General features: G+C 37.4%; 1 protein-coding gene across 1 annotated transcript in view; it reads left to right on the forward strand.

Moving 5' to 3' along the window:
- Positions 1–23,898, forward strand: part of LOC126162547 (serine/threonine-protein kinase ATR) — a 368,495-nt gene that overhangs the window by 117,097 nt on the left and 227,500 nt on the right. The window contains exons 11-12 of the mRNA XM_049919128.1: positions 5,331–5,593; positions 17,744–18,035. Of these exons, the coding sequence (XP_049775085.1) occupies positions 5,331–5,593; positions 17,744–18,035 (555 nt within the window). The remainder of the gene's footprint in view (positions 1–5,330; positions 5,594–17,743; positions 18,036–23,898) is intronic.

Raw genomic sequence — 23,898 nt, forward strand, 5'->3', positions numbered from 1 at the left:
ATTTCTCTATACTGTTGCACTGACTTAATTTTGTGTTTGTCCTTGGCTGCACTTTTGGAGTCTTTCCCTGCTGTTTAGCTTGAACACTTGGTGCTTGTCCATCCAGCATTTAATGTTGGTATTCTGCACTCGTTCTGAGGATTTACGAACAACTTCTGTCTTGCTGTGCAAGACATAACATCTGCTTCACCATTTATTCTTCCTACTCACTTCTTCTGAATAAATTCTTTATTTATTGTACATAGCACTACAGAGAGCTATGACAATAAAGCAGAATCAAACAATGGAAAATCCAGGATGGAATGTAACAATATTATGAAAAGGATAGTTGCTACCCACCATATGGTGGAGATGCTGTGTCGGAGATAGGAACAACAAAAAGACTGTTACAAAATGAGTTTTCGACCAAAAAGGCCTTTGTCGGAAATAGATTGACGAAGACCTTGCTATCTCAAAGCTGATTTTGTGCCAGTCCTTTTGTTGTGCCTATTTGTGACTTAGCATATCTGCTATGTTGTGTGTAGCAACTATCCTTTTCATAATATTGTTTCAATTCAGCAAAAACCCTTCTTTTGCCTTTCACAAAAGGTTCAGGCTGAAATGAAATGAGCTTCTAAGTAGTTCATCTGTGTGTTGGTGTTATCCAGATGGACCCAAGAAATTTTACAGAATGGTGAGCATTTATGTCGATTTGTGATACCAGTAGCTAATGTTTGTTTGTTCGAAGTTGTGTATTACAGAGTGTTTAAAAAAGATTTGTCCAGTTTCACAGTAGTATATCTTGTACATGATTGAAGGTAGAAATGTGGGGCGAATTTTAACTTTGGCATAGGACTACAAAGATTTTATTTCCAAAAGAACCATATGTTTTTGCAGAGGTATGTCTCGTACGTGCATCCACATACTACCTTTGGGTAATTTTTACAATTACATTCAGCATCAGAGTTTTTTTTCATTTATCTTTCACAAATGTTCTGTGTGCCCTCCATTGGACACACAACAAACATTAAGGTAATAGTTAAAATTTCCCCTTTACTTTTTCAAGCAGTTGTGAAGTTACGTGTTGACTGAAGTTGCTGTGTGACATCACAGTTCCAAAGTCCCAAAGTTGTTGGAAGGGGAGGCACCTAGATGGAGGCTTTCACAAAAAAAAAAAAAAAAAAAAAAAAAAAAAAAAAAAAACCGAGCGAGGTGGCGCAGTGGCTAGCACACTGGACTCGCATTCGGGAGGACGACGGTTCAATCCCGCGTCCGGCCATCCTGATTTAGGTTTTCCGTGATTTCCCTAAATCGCTCCAGGCAAATGCCGGGATGGTTCCTTTGAAAGGGCACGGCCGGCTTCCTTTCCCGTCGTTCCCTAATCCGATGAGACCGATGACCTCGCTGTCTGGTCTCCTCCCTCAAAACAATCCAATCCAAATCCAAAAAAATAAAAAAGTGTGTCATATTGTATGATACCAGGTGACTTTGGAGGTCAGGGTGCAATATAGTATTCGCACACACCCTGTAGCTAAAGCAGCACTGAGGCTGTTTCTTGTTAAGATCTACTCTTACCTGCAAGTGCCAATGTAGTGGTGCTTGGTCCTGTTGAAAAATAAAATTTGTGGCATGTTCTTGCAGTTGTCAAAAACTCACATCTCGGACATATGTAGATGCCTCACTCCTTTAATCTGCTTTTCTGCAAAAAGAACATGCCATAAATCATCTTGGGAAAATTTACAAAACACCAGAAATTTTGGAAATGGTCTTTTGTGCTCAACTATGGTATGTAGCTGCTGTGTTTCTTACGTTGTGGCAGATCACTTTTCCACTGAAGTGGATCATAGCATCATCACTGAACATTGGATGTGAAAGGAAATTGTGTTATGATTCATCTCCCTGCTCAGAAGAATTCACATAACTCTACAGATTCTTGTTCCATCACTGTCATGATGGGCTTGTAGCAAATGAATCCTGTTTGGGCTGAGACACAAACATCATTGCAAAATGCACATAAGACACATGAAGAGGAATGGCTTACTCTCAACTGGCCTGATGAATAGAATTTTGTGAACTATGGGCAAAACCCCATGGATTGCGCTCTTCACCTTAAATGAGCACACAGAAGTGAGATATGCTATTTCCGTTACACAAACAACCAGTCTTGAAACTGCTAGGGCTGTTGTCAAATTCTTTGAGGTGCACTAAAATCACATTGCACAGTGGTAACTGACTTGCACCTATTGAAATGGGCAATGCAAGACTCCTTTCATTACTGTGTTATCACCATCTTGTCTCAATGCACAGTGAGTAATGAGCATGCTAGATGCACCGAGATGACCTCATCTGGCAACCATATGGACTGGCAACCACATAAACTGGCAACTTACAACTGGTACCAAGGCTAACTGTTATTTTTGGGGCATAAGTTAAAATTTAATAATAGATATGATTCTTGGAAAGCAATAAGGATCATTATTTTGTGTGTGTGTGTGTGTGTGTGTGTGTGTGTGTGTGTGTGTGTGTGTGTGTGTGTGTTGGTAGGGTCTTTCTTCGTTGCAAAATATAATGATTTTTGAACTGTTATTGAAAATAAAGAAGTACTGAAATGCAATGATAGTGGAAAGCAAATTTTGGTGATGCACTGCCATTACCCTTTTCTGCGTTTCTTTGCAAAGGAGTGCCCCATCTGAGCCTCAAGGAAATCAGATGGGGTTATTCTTTGACATACTATAGAAATGTATGCAAAAATATAACAGAGAATATGTCGACTTCAACAGCAAGTAATGTAAAGGTTTTATTAGAGAAAAGAGTTCACCAAGAAATATCAAATACAGGTTGTCCATAATTAAAGTTCCAGTTTCAAAACATTGTAGAAAGAAAACCACTGCTCAAAATAATGTCAAATTTGAATAGCGTATTATTGACACAGGGTGAAAAAATGAATGTTTTACCAATAGATGGCTCTGTAAGCACCTTAATTGATATGGGGTCAGCGATAAATGACAGATGATTTGCAATATGATGGCTATGGTTTGAGTTGCACGTTACACCATCTGTACTGTTCAGTGTGCATGGATGTACAAGTTCGGCAGTCAACAGTTTGTGTCACAGTTAGTTAGATAAGCACATCCACCATGGCTAGGTCATACCACATTGCATGTGAAATTTGATTTTTCATTGTCCTGAGGCCAAAAACTGCATAAAAAGTAAAAGCCATTGATTTTCATTTGTCTTGGAGCAAAAAGCCACAGAAAAAGCAAAGTGACTTCGGTTTTTAGTTGTTCTAGGGCCAAAAACTGCACAAAAATCAAAATGACATTGATTTCAAATTGCCCTGAGACTGGTGCAGGATGTATTCAATATGCTGTCCATCTTTTCCTGCCACAAATTGAAATCAAGGTACAGCATGTTCAACAACAGCTCAGAGTATCTCGGGAGCCATGTTCAGAATGTGTTGTGCATTGTATACCCTCAGGTCAGCTGTATTCGTAATTGGGACACTGAGCATAACATGTTTCAGATAACTCCACAACCAGGAGTCACACAGATTAAGATCACGTGATTTGGACGACTGAGCTGTAGGGAAATTCTGGCTGATAATTCTAGCATTTCCAAAATACCTCTGCAGCAGCCACTTCACTGCCTGTGCAATGTGTGGAGGAGCACCATCTTGCATGAAAATGATCCTACCCACACATCCATGCTGTTGAAGGATTGGAATGACATTGTTGCGCAAAAGACTGTCTTAGCATTTACCAGTGATGGTACAGGTAACAGGATATGCATGACTCATTTCGAAAAAATACCTCTCTTCAATAAATTATGCTGTCCACACCATGCAGTCATCATTGCAGAATGAAGTGGTACTGGTTGATGTGCATGTGGTTTTTCTGGTGCCCACATTCTGCATTTCTGCTTATGGATGTGTCCTTGGAAATGGGCTTCACCTGCCTACAGAATGTTCCATGGCCATTCATTTCTCACTTTCATGCGACGAAGAAATTCTAGAGCAAATATTTTTCTTGCTGGCAAGTCAGCAGGGAGGAAGTCCTGAATATGTGTAATTTTGTATGGCTAATAATGAAGGATGTATGGTAGGATTTATGCAGTGTGCTCACAGGCAAGTCCAACATTCGACCAGCTCCCCATACACAGCATGTTTACACACCACTGCTCAGTCCCTCCTGCAGTACTTTAGCCACATCTTCGACTGGTGTTGGTAGCCATAAAGCATTAAATATCATCTTGAAAAAAATAAAATTACGTAATTAAGTTTTTATTTGTTAGCAGATACATGTCCTCATTGCTCCTGCACAGTGAACTCTCCACACTACAGTACTATAGTATTCTGCTAGAGGAACAAGAACAAAATGTGCATCCTGTTAAAAGTGGAGATGAGGTGTAAGTCATTTTGTTGTGGTATCCCTAACAGCCTGCTATGGTACTGTGTTGTTGGGATTTCAGTGTGAACAAGTGATGCAGACACATATCTGGTAACAGACAAAAAATTAATTATGTAACATTATTTTTTCAATGTGGCAATTAAAACTTTATGGCTGCTCTTCATAAGCTTGGGGAAATATGGGTTTATTTTCCTTTCAGGGAAGTTCGACAGATGAATTGTACCATACTATATTGCAGGAAAACATTAAAGTGTTTCCTCTACCTATATACTGATTGATGTTGCTTGTTCCTGTAGTGTGGTACTTCAGGGATGTTCATTACTGAATAAAACATTAATTGGAGTTAAACATACTGATGAAGTGTAGAATATCTGCCCAAATTTTAATACCACAAAATTTTTACTTGGCATATCCTGTATGACACAGTGTACACCACAAAACCAATAACTCTTGATTCCATAAAAAGTATGATTGTGTGTACCTGTTAATCCAGTCACATGGAAACAATATCTGCTTTTCATCATTACATTTTATATGTTTGCAGATAATATATTGCTTCTCTCGAAATTATTCGCCATCTAAATGATAGAGTAGAAACAGGCAGAGATGTGGATAAACAGTATGATAGACACTGTAAAACTATTTCAATGAACAGAATAGCATAAAATCAAAAGGCAGTTGCCATTATTACATTCTTGATTTTCCATTGTTTGAGAAAGAAAAAGGAGTAGATTCTCATAAATATTAATATAAATGTAATTTTATATGGAAAAATCCATTGTTGTTATCAAGAAAGTGGACTAGAATGAATGAATAAATAAGTAAACAATCATTTTGAAGATGTGCCATTGTAATGCCTGCGGTGTTTATAACATAAATGATGTTCTGTTTCTTTTTTTTTTTTTTTTTTTTTTGTTAATGCTCAAAGTGTTTTCTGTTTTACAGGTTGAAATCTGTGGTTGATGGCATGGTCCACGTTGCACTACTTGTTCGCAGTTGTCCATCTGTTCAAGCGCAGAAATTACTTGAAGTGCTGGTGGAAATGGCAGGCTGCTTAATGCGTATTCCAGAGAGATTTGATGAGGAAAGTATGTGCACATTGGGTGGCATTCTTGCTGCTCCATGGCTGCAACAGAGAGCTGTGATGGAGTTGTTACCTAGTGGTCATCCATTGAGAGATGTACAGGATCATTTACAAAGCCTTTCTAGTTAGTATCTTTTTCTCGTACAAGTAGAAACTGAACCAGATTCTATTTCTATTTCCCATGACAAAAAGGGGTATTTTAAAGTTGTTGTATGAAAACTTTCTGACAATGACAGAGGAACATAAAAAGATTAGCAACAAGCTGATACTTTGAGCACCTGGCATAAAGTGCTTCCTTTTTAGACAATGAAAAAGTAAATTTCAGGCCATGGAATGAGCAGTAGTGAGGGTAATACTAATAAAGTATGAACTTCTACATTATCACTCATGGAGTTAATGTAATTAGATCAAACTCTTTAAGTTTTTTACATTTCATTTAGGCCCCCTGAAATCTTTAAAAGGTATTTCGGAGAATCTTTTCAATGATATTAGAACTCGCATCAAGACTGTAAATGCTACAAATACTAAAGAAATTTTTATGTAGGAAAGGGGTCAGTAACTCTAGCTACGTCACTCTAAGAAGAGTTTCGGTGTGGTGGTTGATGGGAGTGGCTGAGGATTCATTGAAAATATAAACAAATTTAAACCATTTCAAATTCAATTACATGTAACATTTATGTGATCTCTAACTCTGCGTGTTATGCCTTGTGATGAAACATGTGCTGTATCATTGTGAGAGATACAGAGGTGAGTGAGCATGCCGGGACTTCGCTCAGTTCACTGCTACTAGTGTCATGCTGTCATAACGGGCCTGTGTGAGGCATACGAAGTATTGTGTTATAATCTTAGGATGAAATTAAAAATTAAAATACTTTGCATAGTCCTAATGGGTTCATTCGCGTCTAAGAATGATCTAATGAATATGTTTTGCTAAATATATTATTTTAAGGAAAAAATAAGTGGTGCTAAATAATGAAGCTAGAAAGCTAAAAATTGTTCAGAATGTGCGAATATATGTCACAACCAAAACTTACAAGTCTCAACTTAATCGGACCAATATTTTGGTCAAAATCGGCATTTTTACGAAATATTGAAGGTTCTAAATATCAGACTGAGGAAGATGAAAATTCCTATGTAGCCTCAGTTTGATATAAAACCACGAAATATGTAACATAAGTAAGCTACCTCAGTTGGTTTTCAGGTTGCTTACTAAAAACTAAATTCATAATAGATTAAGTGTCATTTGTAATTGTTAGAGAAATTTCTCATTATAGCACTTGATTATGTTGATGAAATAATACAACTGTACCAAGTTTCAAGACTTCACTGTAAATAGCAATCATTACAAGGACTCTAAAAGAGGAAGTTCAGAGGTCATGTTCTACTGTTGGTTCTGTTCTAAAAATTCTAACTGGCAAATCTTAAATGCAGTTGAGCTAAACCTTTTTCTATAACTCAAGCCAACTTCATTCATATAAAAATTAAGAAGATTATAAATTGTTAAATGACAGAGTTATTAATTAACACATCTGAGAAAGGGGCCATTTAGATTCTGCTACCTTTGCCTAGAGCAATTGATAGCAGATGTTCCATTCAATGGTCCACTGTGCCCATGTATAAATACAGCCCGAGAGGCAATAAGACGAGACACTTCGCACCAAGATATCAATCTGTCCGTGTCAGTTGAATGCTGGCATACACTGTGCCTCAGACAATGTCAGAGTTAGGCACCTACCTAAAGCGTTTTCAGTCAAAGTAGAAAGTGAACTTGCAAGGACTGTACACTGTCCTGGATTGCTTAGATTTCACGGAAGTGACTGTTTGTATGCCACACCTAATGTTGACAGAACCATGTGGCAAGTGGTGAGATGGTTTTCCTGGCAAGTGGTGAGATGGTGCTCCTCATTTGTGCCAAGCAAATAACTTTTGGTGATTATCAGTCAGGGCGATAGACCACTTTACTTTTAACTTCCTGTAGAGGTCACCTCTGAAATGTTAATAGTGCTTGTTTCTGGTAGGGCTATTATTATTATCATTAGATATATTATTATATATTGTGCGAGTGAACTTGTATTTGCTGAGTAAATAGCAGGTAGGAACATTTTATTTCGGTGAGCACAATGAGTAATGAGGATTTGCAGACTGAAAATTATGGTCAGTATGTTCTCCATCATTTCTGGCTAGTCGTGAAAATAATTTTCATTTTACTTGTAAATGACGAAGATATTAGATAATTATGTGCCTCACAGCCTGCTTTTATTTACAAGTATGTAGACACACATAATGCATTCGAAGAAGCTACTCCCATCAGCTACTACACTGTAACTCTTCTTAGAGTGAACTAGCAATAAAAATGAATTAGTTGCCAATTAGTTGATTGATAATCATTACCGATACCCACGTTGCTCTCAAAATCCAAGGTTTTCTGTGAAAGTTGCGTAAGTAATTTATGTTTAGAAAGAAGAAATTCAGGCTTACTCATACACAAAGTAAAGAGGTTGTTCTCATTGATAATTTCATTTAGCTTATTTTGAACATGAGCTGTTAGCAGGTTTATGGTGAAAGTTCCTTGGGATGATGTAGCCATTGGATGTCGTGCATTGTTTTATGGCTCTGTTGACTGTTTTTGAAGAGGTTCGTATTTTGTGGAATAATAAGCATAATTCAACGCTTTTCTGAACATGCAGACACTGTTTAATGCAGTCAACTACTCACATGAATTCCTTAATTGCTAAACCAGTTTTGACTAGCAAGTCATTTTCGTAATAGCCAGTAAATACATTTTGGCTGATGTTGTGTCAGAAGTGTGAGAAATTTTTATTTATGTGAGGCTGCTATTGAAACACTCAGTAATGTGCTCACTTTTGCTTTGTGTCAGTGGTAAATAAGAACAAATGTTATTATAGATTTGTGAAACTATCTTTCTCAGGAAACCTCCTGTAAGTTATTTTGTAAGTTCCCCTTAGAACTCAATCATCTACAGGTGTCTGCTTTTTGCAATGCCAAGGTACCGTGTTGTCCCCCTGAGTGCTATTACCTCGTTGTTAAGGGGAGAGTTATGTATCAATGGGAGAATTTGTGGCCTGAGGTGCAAAATGAAAACTAAGGCTGATGGAGCATACAGTTTTTCCATGGCAGAAATTATTCCATTATTAGTCATGTATATGGAAAGAAGTGGCTTTGATGCATCTGAAAATAGGTTGCTGTTCTCTTGACACATGAGCACTTCTTTGGAGGGAGGAACCACTAATGCCTAATGCCTGTGGCATACCAGTGTTGGTGCAACAAATTTACTTGATTGCATTTTATATTATATTTGAAGACAGTGGTTTTTATTGATAATGATTTTAAATAACAATAAAATGAGTGTAGAAAAGGTTCTAAGCTTTCTTGTATATCGTCAAGACTCGCCTCAGTTATTGGGTAGGTTATTTTAACGTATCTCAACATAGTTGCTTCATCCTTTTCTAGTTAGTGATCAACTCATTTATCATTATCTATATTGTAGTTCTGCAATTTTGACTGTGTGCCCATTACTGATTTTAATGCATATTTTGAAAGTGAGACAGAGGTTTTTGTTTGAGCACCTTCGGCACCCATGTATAGAACTGTCAGTCTGTTTTTACTTGTTCTCACAGTGGCTGACTCTTTCCTGAATTTCCGTAATGTTCAAGCATCAACAGGTACCAAGGAATATCTTTTAATGCTCTTTAAAACTAACTCTCATTTTATTAATATTTTATGTCATGACAGTATTATAGTTTCATTTAAGAGTATTGAGTAGGCATGAACATGCCTGTAGGTGCGCACAGTCCCGTGTGTGATTTTTATTATTGATTTTAATAGTATCTTGTCTGCATTGGTGCAGCCAGACAGTCTTTCAAATCTCTATGTGTGCATGTGTCATTGTCCCAGGAAGATTACTTATGAGAAAACACTCTGAGGAATTATGAGGTTATCTTAAATAGTTCACACAGGTAGCATGGGTACAGTTCACTATGGATGGTATTACAGGGCTCAGCATTGGGACAACTCCTGTCCTTGCTGTTCATAAATGAACTTTCATTTTACACTAATAAAGCAGAACTAATACCCATAGCTGATGATGCAACCATCATAATTAGTATGGACAGTAGAAGGAACAATTAATGAAATATTCTGAAGCATTACTGATTAGTTATTTAGAATAAAACATATTTTATTCAGTTTTGAATAAGGCATGATATATAATCATCAATTAAAATAGTGCAGAGGGAAAATGAAATATATAAAACAGCATGATCCAAATTTCTGGACGTGCATACTCATCGAAACTTGAATTAAAAATTACTGTGAGGATTAAAGGGACAAAAAGAGAGAGAGAGAGAGAGAGAGAGAGAGAGAGAGAGAGAGAGAGAGAGAACGGGCTTGCAGCCAGTTGTTCAATTCATCACACGATATTTTGTCTGGGCAACTGCCAGTCACCTACAGATGAGCTGCCAAAGACTGATGAAGAGTTGCTCTGTTCTGCAATGTACAGTGTGCTCTGAGTATTCCGTGCATGCAGCAAAATCAGGTTGACAGATGGACCACACTTCTGTCAGCACCACCCTTGTTTGTGGACCACGGAACTCGGCTGTCCTCTGTATTATCATCTGCTGTGGCCATTGGCACAGTGTCATTTTCAAGTAGAACAGATCATGGAGATGAGGAGATCCCATGCATTGTCCAACTGGTAGCCACTATTGTGGTTCATCAGATTTTCCACCAGCCTTATTTTACAGATTATTTAATAATGTTGTTGTTGTTGTGGTCTTCAGTCCTCAGACTGGTTTGATGCAGCTCTCCATGCTAATCTATCCTGTGCAAGCTCCTTCATCTCCCAGTACCTACTACAACCTACATCCTTCTGAATCTGCTTAGTGTATCCATCTCTTGGTCTCCCTCTATGATTTTTACCCTCCACACTGCCCTCCAATGCTAAATTTGTAATCCCTTGATGCCTCAGGACATGTCCTACCAATCAATCCCTTCTTCTGGTCAAGTTGTGCCACAAACTTCTCTTCTCCCCAATCCTATTCAATACCTCCTCATTAGTTGCGTGATCTGCCCACCTAATCTTCGACATTCTTCTGTAGCACCACATTTCGAAAGCTTCTATTCTCTTCTTGTCCAAACTATTTATTGTCCATGTTTCACTTCCATACATGGCTACACTCAATACAAATACTTTCAGAAACGACTTCCTGACACTTAAATCTATACTCGATGTTAACAAATTTCTCTTCTTCAGAAACGCTTTCCTTGCAATTGCCAGTCTACATTTTATATCCTCTCTACTTCGACCATCATCAGTTATTTTGCTCCCCAAATAGCAAAACTCCTTTACTACTTTAAGTGTCTCATTTCCTAATCTAATTCCCTCAGCATCACCCGACTTAATTCGACTACATTTCATTATCCTCGTTTTGCTTTTGTTGATGTTCATCTTATATCCTCCTTTCCGGTCAACTGCTCTTCCAAGTCCTTTGCTGTGTCTGACAGAATTACAATGTCATTGGCAAACCTCAAAGTTTTTATTTCTTCTCCCTGGATTTTAATACCTACTCCGAATTTTTCTTTTGTTTCCTTTACTGCTTGCTCAATATACACATTAAATCACATCGGGGAGAGGCTACAACCCTGTCTCACTCCCTTCCCAACCACTGCTTCCCTTTCATGCCCCTCAACTCGTATAACTGCCATCTGGTTTCTGTACAAATTGTAAATAGCCTTTCGCTCCCTGTATTTTACCCCTGCCACCTTTAGAATTTGAAAGAGAGTCCAAAAAAGATGATGTGGTCAGAATCATAGTTCTGTCGTACACCAATGAATGTCCAGTGGAAACGCAGTGTTTGGCTATAGTGGACGTGCTCGGTTGCAAAAGGCGAGTGCAGCGTTTATGTTCAGAGCAACTATGCTTGTGGTCTGTCCAATGTAAGCCATGCTAAATTGACAAGGTATTTTGTGAATTTTGGCTTTCTGCAATGACAGACCATCCGTTGCTGATCCCAAAAGGTCTGCAGTTTTACATGGTGGACAGAAAATCATCTTCACCTGGAATTTACAGAGGATTCTTGCTATTTTAAACAAAATGTTGAGACAGAGAACAACATGTCTACAAAATCAATAGCTTTTCTCTCTGTCATGGGCAATGTTTCATTTAAAATAGCAAGAGTCCTATGTAAATTCAAGGTGAAAGTGATTTTCTGTTCAGCATCTAAGATTGCAGACCTTTCAGGATCAATGAAGGACAACTTGTTATTGTGGGGGCCGGAATTTACAAAATACCCTATCAATGTGGTAGGGCTTACATAGGACAGACCACATGCACTGTGAAAGAACGCTGCACTGAAAATAAACTCTGCACTCACCTTTTGCAACCAAGCATGTCCACTATTGTTGAACACTGTATTTCCTCTGGACATTCTATGGAGTTTAATAGGACTGTGATTCACAGCAACATATTTTTGGGACTCCAGTATTAAAGAAACTGTAAAAATATGCCTGCCAGAAAACCTGATGAACAGTGATAATGGCTACCAGTTAGGCAGTGCAAGGAACCCCATCATCTCCATGATTTGTTCTACTCAAAGACGACAAGAGTGAACAAATGGCTGCAACAAATGGCTCCACCAGCAAGACTGCTGCTGCCAGGTAGTGTGGTCCATCTATCAACCTGATTTTGATGCATGTGCAGAATACTTGCAGTGCATTATGTTTTCTGAATCAGAGCAGCTCGTCATCAGTCTTTGATGGCTCACCTGAGGATGAATGGCAGGTGCCCACTTGAAGGATCGTGTGATGAATTAAACGATATCTGACTGCAAGCCCAAAATTTGAACATTCAGTTCAGTGGGAAAATTTTAAAACTCACAATATATCTAATGTCCACCCTTGATCCTCTCATAGGCAACTGTTGAAGAAAACTAGTTGTACTAATGACAGCCTAACAACACATTTAGTCTCTTATGAAGTTTATCATGAAGAACCAGTCATAATTAATAAAAAATATGGCATTCATAAATATAACAGAAGGAATAAAAATAAGCTTTGCTTTGCACAGTCTTTCCTTATCTATGCACTTTAAAGGAGCAAAGTGTGCAGCCATAAAAAACTGGACTGCTTCCACTGTGAATTGGTTTTGATAGGTAATAAAAACAGTTTTAAAAACAATTGAAATAATTTCTATTTGATAATCCATTTTGTTATATTGTAGAATTTATGTATAGGTGGTATCTGTAAATACTGGGGTTAAATTAAAGGTTAAACCAAAAACCCTGTTGTGTAAATAGTCAAATGCACCCATATTTTGACTGACAAAAGGTATAATAGTAATAACTATGCAGTCACAGTTTACATCATAGAAAGTTATCCAAATATTGTCCACAAAACACATAAATAAGTAAATTAATTAAAATTGTAAAGCCATATGGAATTTCTGGGAAAAAGGTCAGTGTTATACTGGTTGATCAGATGCATCATGCCAGAATGCCTGTCTTGTTTGCCTGGTTGTATGTTGGCAAACATTATTATGAATCAACAAGGCTCCTGGACTAAGGATTCTGTGCCTCTTTATGTGAATAATTTGTTATGGTTTTCAGAATTGGTAGGTATATGTCTAGTAATGGGCTGATGATTTCTTATTCATAAAGTGAAAGTTTACCATAAACCTCTACTGCAGCTACTCTGACATGTCACCATTGGCGAGGGATGCTTGCACACGCGAGGAATGCTTGCACAGTGCACTCTTCCATATGGTCATTGTGATGACTTTGAAAAATAATTTGCACCAGTTAACGTTGCAGCTGCTTGCTAATGACATGGAGACCATGTGCTAGACAGAGCTATTGTTGGTACTCAAAAACACTATGAGAGACATAACTCTGCAGTTGGCATCAGGAGTAATTTAAGATATTATTTTCAGATATTTCAGCAGCAATATTGAATGTTCTGGAACTTGTGTAACTGACACAGACAAATGTAGAACATAGGAGCTAAACGTTTCACTTGCTCGCATATATGTACACATTGATGCTACATTTAACTCCTGATACATAGGAGGCCCTGTACAGTACTGGTTATTGACTGTTTGTCGTTTAATGTATTTACACTAATATCTGTGACCTCGTGTGATTTATTAGAGTTGAGAAATACATCTTCATTTTTTGGTTCAGTGGAAGAAAATGTGTTCATAGAAGTTACAATATAATTTTACAGGTAGAATCCTAACAATGCCAACAATATTTTTGAAGTTGTGTGGTGATATTTCCTCACAATTTTGAAATAAGAATCTTTGTTTCTGGTTGAATGGTACAGAATAATTGCATTTCATGTGATTTTTTTATGCTCATTTTTCTTTTAATTTGTTTTGTACTGAAAATATCTGCACAATAGTGCATATGTTGACAATATGTGCTGTGTGTCTTGTTTTGAAACAAACTTGTTCCATCAACTCATGGGTCTAGCTGTTGTCAACAGTAATGCCTAATTTACTCTTTGTCCTCAAATTTGCATTCAGTACTGCAAATTACTGTCTTGGAATTTTTCTGGTAGTGTTAGTTGTACATCAAAAAAACACACGGCTGTATGTGTAGGTGTACTGATGAAGAGTTGACTGATACGCATCTCGTGTATGGGTTCACAGAGTGCAATGGAAGAATTGCGTGATGACACTTTGCTGAGCTGTTCCTACAGTGGTGGCAGCCACATTGTAGTACTTTCCATCTGGGAGTAGTTGCATTACTCTGTTTTTTGTGTTGTTCATTTTGATGACGGTATGTTACAAGCTTCTGTCTGTTGTGAAGGTATTGTTGTAAAAAAGAAGATAATTGGTGTAATAAACCAAATAAATCATAATTATATTATTATGCTGTGATGAGCCTTTAGAGATAAAAGTTTCTTATACCAAAATACTCATTAAATGTCCCTCGACATCTCCTACTTTTGTCTGTGGAGTTCGAGTTCATCCTGTGTAAAGCTGCATTTCACTGTTATGTTGATCATAATTACGTTTTTTCCCTGTGAGTTGTCACTTAGACCTAGAGCTTTCACAGTGTGTAGTAGGAAGATAAATATTTATATGTAAATCTGTATTTTTGGTTTATAAAGTTCCAGAATAAATTAAAGTGAGGAATTTTTACCCTTTGGGGTGCCACAATCTATAAAAATGAGCAAATATTTATATGGTTGTGTAATTTGAAGAAGTTGCATCTTGCAGTGTAAAAATTAGTGTTATAGTTGATGAAACCGAACTTCGTTCCTTTTGCAACTGAGCTTTTGAAGAAATAGTAATGCATGTATGAAGATTAGGTAATGCCTCTTTTAATTTGAAAATCTTGCTCTGTCAAGAACATAAGGGTGGCTCATTTTGTTTACTATAACAGAAGTTCCAAATCCTTGGTGATAAAAAGAACAGAGAAAGGAAATAAAAGTAAAATGAAGTAATGCGTCCAAAGGAAGTGGTAGTTGAAACTGTCTCAGGTGTCACATACTTTGATTAAAGCCATATGCCTTAAATTAAGATTCAAACAATGGAAAATCCAGGATGGAATGTAACAATATTATGTAAAGTTCTACTCACCATATAGCGGAGATTCTGAGTCGCATATAGGCACCACAAAAAGACTGTCACAATATAAGCTTTTGGCCATCAATGCGTTTGTTGAAAATAGATGAGACACACACACACACACACACACACACACACACACACACATACAGTTTTTTACTGACAAAGTGAAGACGAATTTCATGATAGCACATACTTAATTTCACATTTTAACTTGCCATAACAGTAAAAATACGCCATACAGCATTTTAGCACCAAGGAGAGCTTTTTACTCATTCCATTCATGCCTTTAAGAGACAAAAAGGTATTACAGATACACAAAAACAGAGACTAATACACATAATGGCTGCTAACTTCTGGTTATATGGCACATACTCAGTTGAACTTATTAAAATGTGAGCTTCTAGTATGTTCTAGAATCATATAATTAATTTGGATGTTTTTGTATTATTAACAGTTTTATGTAAACTTACATTTTTTCACTCATGTGGAAATCAATTTTTCACTCTAGCAGAAATCAGAGGAATAAAATAAAGGTAAAAATTAATTTTTAAAGTTTCAAAATTGAAAGTTTGGGATTCTAAAGGATGCCACATGTAAAGGACAGTACATACATTGACGAAAAAAAAAGAAGAAAACAGACAACACCAAAAAATAATCAGTGCAGAGTAATGAAATTTTGGGAATACATTTGTCTAGCTAAAAATCAAACTATGGAAACTCCAGGTAGGAATATCAACAATGTAGGAAAAGACAGAGTGCTACTTACCGTAAAGAAAACACATCAGGTTGCAGACAGACACAATTGAAAGACACTTACATAAAGCATTAAGCCACAGCCTTCATCAGTAAAAGAGGAGGACACACAACATTCACACAAACAAGCAATCCCACATCATGCACACATGACCACCATCTCCAGCATCTCGGACCAGAATGCAACTATCATGCGAGATACCAGCAGCAGTTTGGAGGGAGTGGGGAAGGGAAAGGGGTGAGGAGAGAGATGAACACTGGGTGGTGGAGTGTGCAGGGACTAGATTGCCAACAGGCGCAGCATCTGGAGGCTGTGGGGCAGGGAGGTGAGAAAAAAGGAGCAACAAAGGATGTGGCGATTCCTACAGACATTGAATGATAAAAGGGGGTAATCTGCCACGTGTAACATTGAAAAAATTATTTGATGCATGGTTTTGACCACTGGAAATGTAAACTGATCAATTAAGTGATTTGTAAATTATTTACAAACTCTCTCTCTCTCTCTCTCTCTCTCTCTCTCTCTCTCTCTCTCTCTCTCTCTGTGTGTGTGTGTGTGTGTGTGTGTGTGTGTGTGTCTGTTCAGAAAATCCCAGAACTTCATGCACAAAACTTTTCTTTGCTTATCTTTTACTTATTGCTCATGGTTTTCTTGAAAATACTCTCCTCCAAAATTGGTACACCTCTTGCTGGATCACTCAAAATGCCATCTGCAAATTTTCTTTTATCTCATCTATCGTTGCAAATCTTTGTCCTTTCAACAGGATTTTCAACTTTGGAAATAAAAAAACGTCTGCAGGGGCCAGGTCAGGAGAGTATGGAGGATGAGGCAGCACAGTGATTTCATTTCTTGTGCAGTAGTCATGCACCAACAGGGATGAATGTGTGGGTGCATTATTGTGATGCAAGAGCCATGAATTGTCTCGTCACTTTTCAGCCCATTTCCTTTTCATTTTTTCTTGCAGGCGTGCAACATGTTGCAATAGTACCATCAATTAACAGTTTGTCTCTGTGGCATGAATTCATGATGAACTAATTCTTCAAGTCAAATAAAACTGTCAGCATGGCTTTGACATTGGACCTGGCCTGACCTGACGAGCTTTTTTTGGTCTTGGAGAGCCTTTTCCGACCCATTGTGAAGATTGAAGCTGGGACTCAGCATCATTACTATAGAGCCATGTCACATCACCAGTTATGATTCTCTTTGGGAACATCTTGTACTCATTTGTGTGATCCAAAAGCTCTTCACAGATTGCGAGGCAAAGACCTTTCTGGTCTTGACTCATGAGCTGTGGCACTAATTTGGTGGCAACGCGATACATTCCAAGAAGCTGTGTCAAGTTTTCATGACATGATCCAGCTGAGAAGTTACATTCTTCTGCAATCTCTCAGTCAGTAAGTCTTTAACTGGCATTCACAATTTTGTTGACGTTCCTGACATCAGTGTAGTCAGTACAGGGGAAGGGCGTCCTGAGCAAGGGTCATCTTTAATTTCCATCTGGCCACTTTTAAACCGTGTAAACCATTCTTAACACTGAGTACAGCTTAAGCACTCATCACTGTAGGCTTTCTGCACCATTTGGTGTGCCACTGTAGAGGTTTTCTTAAGTTTCAAGCAAAATTTAATGCAGACTTGTTGCTAACTCTGCAATCTTGAAAATCGCAAACTGTGCGACACAATGCTGTACTCGGTACAGCACTGAACAATAACTATCAGACATACAATAATTAAACTTCCAGCAGTTTCACCTTAAACACAGGCATGTGTGGGGATGCAAACTGCATTTTGCTCCAACACGCCTTTGGTGCAAAATTATGAATGTTCCGAAAATTTTTGAACAGACCTCGTGTGTAGAAGTGCCTTTGTAGTACATTGTCCTACTGTGAGAAAGCAAATTTTAGGTTACTGAACTTAATTCTTTTGTGTCACAGGTCCACATGTGATTGATACATGCATCCGATTTTTGGCACCTCTAAAACAGTCAGAAGATGAAGAATGGCGTGTAAAACTTATTTCTCAGCTTATTGCTGAAGGTGGAGAACATGCTGTGACAGCCGTGCAAATTATTCCTTTGCTGCTGACGGCTTTTGAATCATCAAAAGCAGAGGAAATTGTGCTCCAGCTTCTAATACCAGCACGCAATCAGGCATCATTACATGTCCACCTTCTTGGGGTTGTACCAGATATCCTTTGTGCTCTAACGGAACGTTGTATTATTAAGAGGTGAAAAACTTGTTGTGTTGCTGTCCTATGGATAATCCAGTGTTAGCAGTAATAAGACTACCTATTTTTAAGGGAGAAGTTGTTTTAAGGGATTCTCTCTCTCACTGAAATTAGCATATTTGACGACAGTTAGCCACTTTTAATATGTACACATGTATAGGATGTTTGAAAAAGAACTCCCTAGTTTTAAATGACATACACTATTGTAGTTTGTGGTGTTTGATCCATCAACTCTCCAATTTTTGGATCCCCTGCAGTTGGCAGGTCTGCTTGACCTTGAGATGGCACTAGAGGTGTTTTTTCCCCTCTGTTCCCTCAGTTCAGTCCAGGCGTGTGTGCAGCTCTGTGCAGGGCAACTCTGCAACAATATGTACTCCACAAAGCCCAGACTTACCCCCCCCCCCCCCCCCCCCCAGGACTTTTTCTTTTGGGGCCACATAAGAAGAATGTTGTGTAGATCAGAGACATCAATCATTTATGGGAAACAATCGTCGTGGTGGTTGGGACAGTTACACGTGAAATGTTGGTGAATACGTGGTGAGAAGTGGAATATTGCCTTGACGTGTGGAATATTGCCTTGACGTGTGCAGGGCAACAAATGGCTCCCACATTGATGTCTACTAACATTAAACAAAACTTGAAGGAATTATCTTTCACGATATGTACTCATTGATGTAATTTTTCATTAGTTTCCCCATAAATTTATACTTAAAACTAGGAAGTTCTTTTTCAAACACCTCGTATTCTACAAACCAACAATATGACATAGTGGACCATAAGCATTAATTTCCCACTATTCTATTCATGTATGATATGTTCACAGCTTTTTTTAAAATTTATTTGAATATTATAAACAAAATCATGAAAAATTATGAAGTTCTATGGCAGGCTGTTCCAGCTCAACCAGCCAAACAGAGGTGGGCAAACAGGTGCATGGGAGGCAGTAAGGAAGCTGGGCTGTAGCCTATGTTCCTTCACTGACCTTCCATGGGCAGGGATGGGCAAATGACTCGCACATGTGACAGAATGTGGTGAGAACACAATGTAATACAACTGCCTGCAGTTAGCCTACCAACCTGTGCCTGTACCACTATGCTAGCTGTTGATGTTTACACAACATCGTGCAGAGTTGGAACAGCCTATTCATAGTATTAATTTTTTAGTTAACTAGCTTCCGTCTTACAATATCATCATTAGAAAATTTGATGTTCTACAGTACTAATTTGTGTAGTTAACTAGTTTTCGTTTTAAAGGATGTTCATCAGTCAGTTAGTGACTGATGGTGCCGTTGTAAGCCAAAAACTGCTTAAATAAATGTATTAGTACTGAAGGGCATCCACTTTGTTGTGCCTTTTCATTTACAAGTGTGAAGTTACTCTGTCAAACAGCAACAGAAGAATTATTTATCATAATGTAAGTTAATGTATCCTAAATATTCTGTTTTCTTTAATGTGTAATTTCATAATGTTGGACTTCACAGCATGAGGATAAGAACAGCAGATTGCGTTGAAACACTTCACAGAGCCTATGAATCCAATTTGAAGAGTTGCACTCATAAGCCTGCTCTGTTCTTCACGTTAGTCATCAGCTGCAAAGTGTCTGTTGTCTTTTACCTGGTTTTAAACCCACCTCGTTTGTCTCCTGGATTAAGACTTAGTTTTTTCTCTGTGCTTGTTGATAATTGTAGTGACTATTTTGTCTTTGTAAAGGGAAGGTTGATAGGTTTTTAGCTGGGGTCTGAGTGATGTGCCCTTCATTGTTAACCTTCTCCAACTTATCCTCCCCAAGGAAGGAAATATGAGTTCCAAAAGCTAGGAAGTGTATCACCTTTACTTCTATATGTGTCTGTTGACAGTATTACAAACTTCGCTTCCTGAATGCAGGTGCTAGCCAGCCGTTCTGTCTCTTTATTTATTAGCTTGTGTCCATCTTTGTGACTCTGTTTATGGGTCCCCTGTCTCCCCATTGGAATGCAAATATTTTGTGCATAGACTGTGTGGTTTCTATGAAGTATCGTTTGTTCATTTTAAAATAAATCATATTAATCTGTCTGAGATTCTGCCAATATCTGTAAATGTTTTTATTACCATCTTCCTCTTCTTCTTCTTGTCCTCCTCCTCCTCCTCCTCCTCCTCCTCCTCTCTCTCTCTCTCTCTCTCTCTCTCTCTCTCTCTCTCTCTCTCTCACACACACACACACACACACACACACACACACACACACATGCACACTACTACTGTTTGTATGAGCTCCAGTATTTGGTGAATTGTTCTGTATTTAGATTCCAAACTTGCTTGTTGTAGGACGTTGTTCCTCTTGTAATTCACATAATAAATTATTTAGCTTCTTCCTGTGACACATTTATTTTTGTTGGTCATTTTTGCGCTACTGAGAGTGTAAATTTTAGGTTCAAAGAGCTGAAGCTACATTAAATGTAATTTTGTTTGTCTGATAGGTAATGACTTCAACATATGTTTATTTTAGTTTAATATATTTTTATTTGAATTTCACTTTTCTTTTGTTTTATACTTTGTGTGGAGAAGTGATCACTACAAAATACTACTAATGTTATTGTAGAATTGATCCATATACTTAACATTTTAAGATCAGGTTAAGATATCAGCGTACCTTTTTAAAGAAAAATGGGGAAGTGGAAATCCTCCCTTTGTCATAAAATTTCCAGGGCGGTTTTTGAAATAGTCCCCTTGGCTATATATACACAGTTGCCAGTCCAGTGTTTCTGGAGGTCTTGGAGGCAGGCAGGGAAATTTTCAACTGTGATGCTTGTAAACTCATTTGTCACAGCCCATTGAATGTCTGTGATATCTTGATGAAGTTTTGCTTTCAGTGACCTTTTCACTCGTGGAAACAAGAAAAACTTGCAAGGTAAGAGGTTGGGTGAATATGCCAGATGTGGGATGGCAATAACAGAATACCTGGCCAGATACTCAGTAACAGATGTAGCAGTATGGGGTCTTGCAGTAAGAACCCATCCTGAGAATGTCACAATCAGGGCAGTGTTGTTGAATTGCTTGTTGCAAACATTTCAAGACTTCAATGTAAAGAGTTTGCTTCGCTGGTTGGCCTGGAGGAATATACTTATGGTGAACTAATCCTTTACTATCAAAGACTGTGATAAACATTGTCTTTGTTCTCGAAGGCTGTCATTTGACTGTCTTGGAGCTTTGTGATCCAGAACTGTATCCAGTCTGACTCTATCCAGTAGTTCAGCAGAAATTTGTCACCTTTCCTCTTTCTGTTTTATCTGTTAATGTGTGATAGATGAGATTTGCTTTAAGTTTCCATTTCCCAAAATCTTTGTGTGAAACCTTATGATACACGTTAAGATTCAAATTAAGTTCTTCTGGTATCACACATACATTTACATGACGGTCTTCTTGCAGTAACTTCCTTATACGCTCCACGTTTGCATCAGTATGTGCTGCAGATGTGTGACCAACTGTGGGATGATCTTGCATTGGATCTCTTCCCTCATGAAACCTTTAGTGACACTCGAAAACGCGACTTCTTTAATCATTGTCCACATTTTATTAGTTATTTTCTCGAGCTTCACACAGTAGTTAATGTTCACTCCTTGCTCATAATCAGCATCTAGTGTGTCACCCTAACTAATGTACCAAGAACCCAAAGAGTTTGTTGCTAAGTGTAGCCCTGCCACCTGGTGTGCTTGCACGGAAACATGACAAAGGTCGTTGAGACACATGCATACCAGGTAACATAAAAACATTTGTTGCTTTTTTGTATTGGAAGGTCAGAAATTAAAAAAAAAAACCTGTTCTGGAACTTTCCTGACAAAGGGAGTGTGATGTGTCCTGTGTCAGTGGAACTTTTTGTACACTATGCAGAGAAAATTCTACGTTCATGTATTTGAATGCTTATCAGTGAACTATAGATTGAATAGAATAGAGATTCTTGAAATACTGCTATTAGAAAAATAATGGATCCAATGCAAGTTACAGACTTACTTAAGTTTAATAGTGGTTGGTGTTTGGTCACGTACTGAAACATTAATTTTTTGAGCCGTTCATAATGAGAAAAATATTAAATTTAATATTATTTCCTCCTAGAGAACTACACATAAAGTTTTTTAATCTTCCTACAGACAAACTGGGATCATGTAACAATCTCAGTTCCTCTTCTTTCTTTGTTGTTTTCTATTTAGCTGTACTACATCTTCTCGAAATGTTGTCTTTTCCTGTGTTCTTTTCATATAGTTCCTGATTTCTTTCTTTTGTTGTGTGCTGAAGCCTTCTAAATTTAGTATTTTATTCTTAAAGTGTTTCTTTGTATTATTTCCAATTCTTTGCTGATGTTTCTGTACAGTGTTTTTCTTATTTCTGCAATCCATGCTGTTTTTAACTGCTTTTTCCAGATATAAGGAAATATTTGTTTTGTTAGCAAATTACATTCATTCAGTAGAAGTGTTCAGTATTTCTGATGATTTCTGTATACTGCAGAACATTTCCTTATCACTTCTCATTTTCAACCATCTTTAATTTGTAGTGCATCCATTATTTCTCTAGTACTGCATATTTCAAGTATATACACCCTGTCCTGCTTGTAGTTCATTGTTAAGCATTCCCATGTCTATAAATCTTTTCCTCTTACCAATGTGTTACAGTACTTTAGTCATGTACTTCTAGACACATATTTATTGATGTAGATATTTTAAGTTAGACTGTATACTCTTTCTAATTGTTTTAAACTCTGCATATATTACTATTTCTTCTAGTTCATACTGCTGTATGGTTTCTCCAGTATGTCTGAGTCTGCGATATCATTCTGTTGTAAATATTTATGTTTCATGTATTTAGGCACATTCCTATATTTCTCCTGAATTATGCTTTTTCAGCTTAGTTTCTGAGACCAGTTCTGTTGACTATTCTTTCCAGAGGATTTATTTGAGAAAATGTTTGTGCCATATTTACTGAAATTGTTGCAAAATTGTCTACAAAAATTGGGCAGTTTATTTATTTTTTACTGTATATAATTTTGTGTGTGTGACAAAGGATTTATATTGACAAGTAGCTAGTTTTCTTTGTCTTTTGTGTGTACCTGTCAGTAACTCAACACTTCTTCTATTCAGTGAGTGTGCATCTTACTCCTCAATAAATGATTGACTTTGTGTCAAAACTTTCCACACTGTATTACACCATTTTCATCTTCAGAACAAATTCTTGTTCAGGATACACTTTAAGTATATTTTGAAAAGTTTGTTAAAAATTTCTGGTATTATTTTTGGTGAAAGTTTATTTTATTTTTGTAAGCTTAGATTTTTCGCAGGTTCTTTTGAACAGTTTCTCCATTTATGAGCTTTTTTGTTCTACTTCTTTTTCACACTTCTACTTCAAAACAGTTATTTTTTTACTCATAAATCACAATGTTTTCTGTGTTCCTTTAGAAATTTGTTCTTGGAGTTTGATCTTACTGTTCTTATTAGCTGTTTCAGTTTCTCTTCTAAATTGTTTTATGCTTTCTTTTGCTGTATTGGGAATTTAAATTTAGTGTTAGATAATGGTACTCCCTTTTGAATTTAAACTTCAGAAGGCATTTCAGCATGTTCCTGTTCTTCTTCACCACAAGTATAGGGTTTGTCCAGAGACCTTGGTCTGTAGACATTACAAGATTTAATGGTAGATTCCTCATCTGATTTTCTATCCAGGGTAGTGATGTGCTTATGTAAACTTCCTGTTTTTTGATCTGAAATTGTAAATTGTAGAGAACACGAACTATAATATCATTATCCCTGAATTTATAAAATAAGACCATGTTGTTAGCTTGGAATAATACCAAATCAGCTGCCTCTAATGTTTGGAACAAATGATATTGAGATCAACCACCA

This window comes from Schistocerca cancellata, chromosome 2, assembly GCF_023864275.1.
Source record: "Schistocerca cancellata isolate TAMUIC-IGC-003103 chromosome 2, iqSchCanc2.1, whole genome shotgun sequence".
Lineage (NCBI taxonomy): Eukaryota > Metazoa > Arthropoda > Insecta > Orthoptera > Acrididae > Schistocerca > Schistocerca cancellata.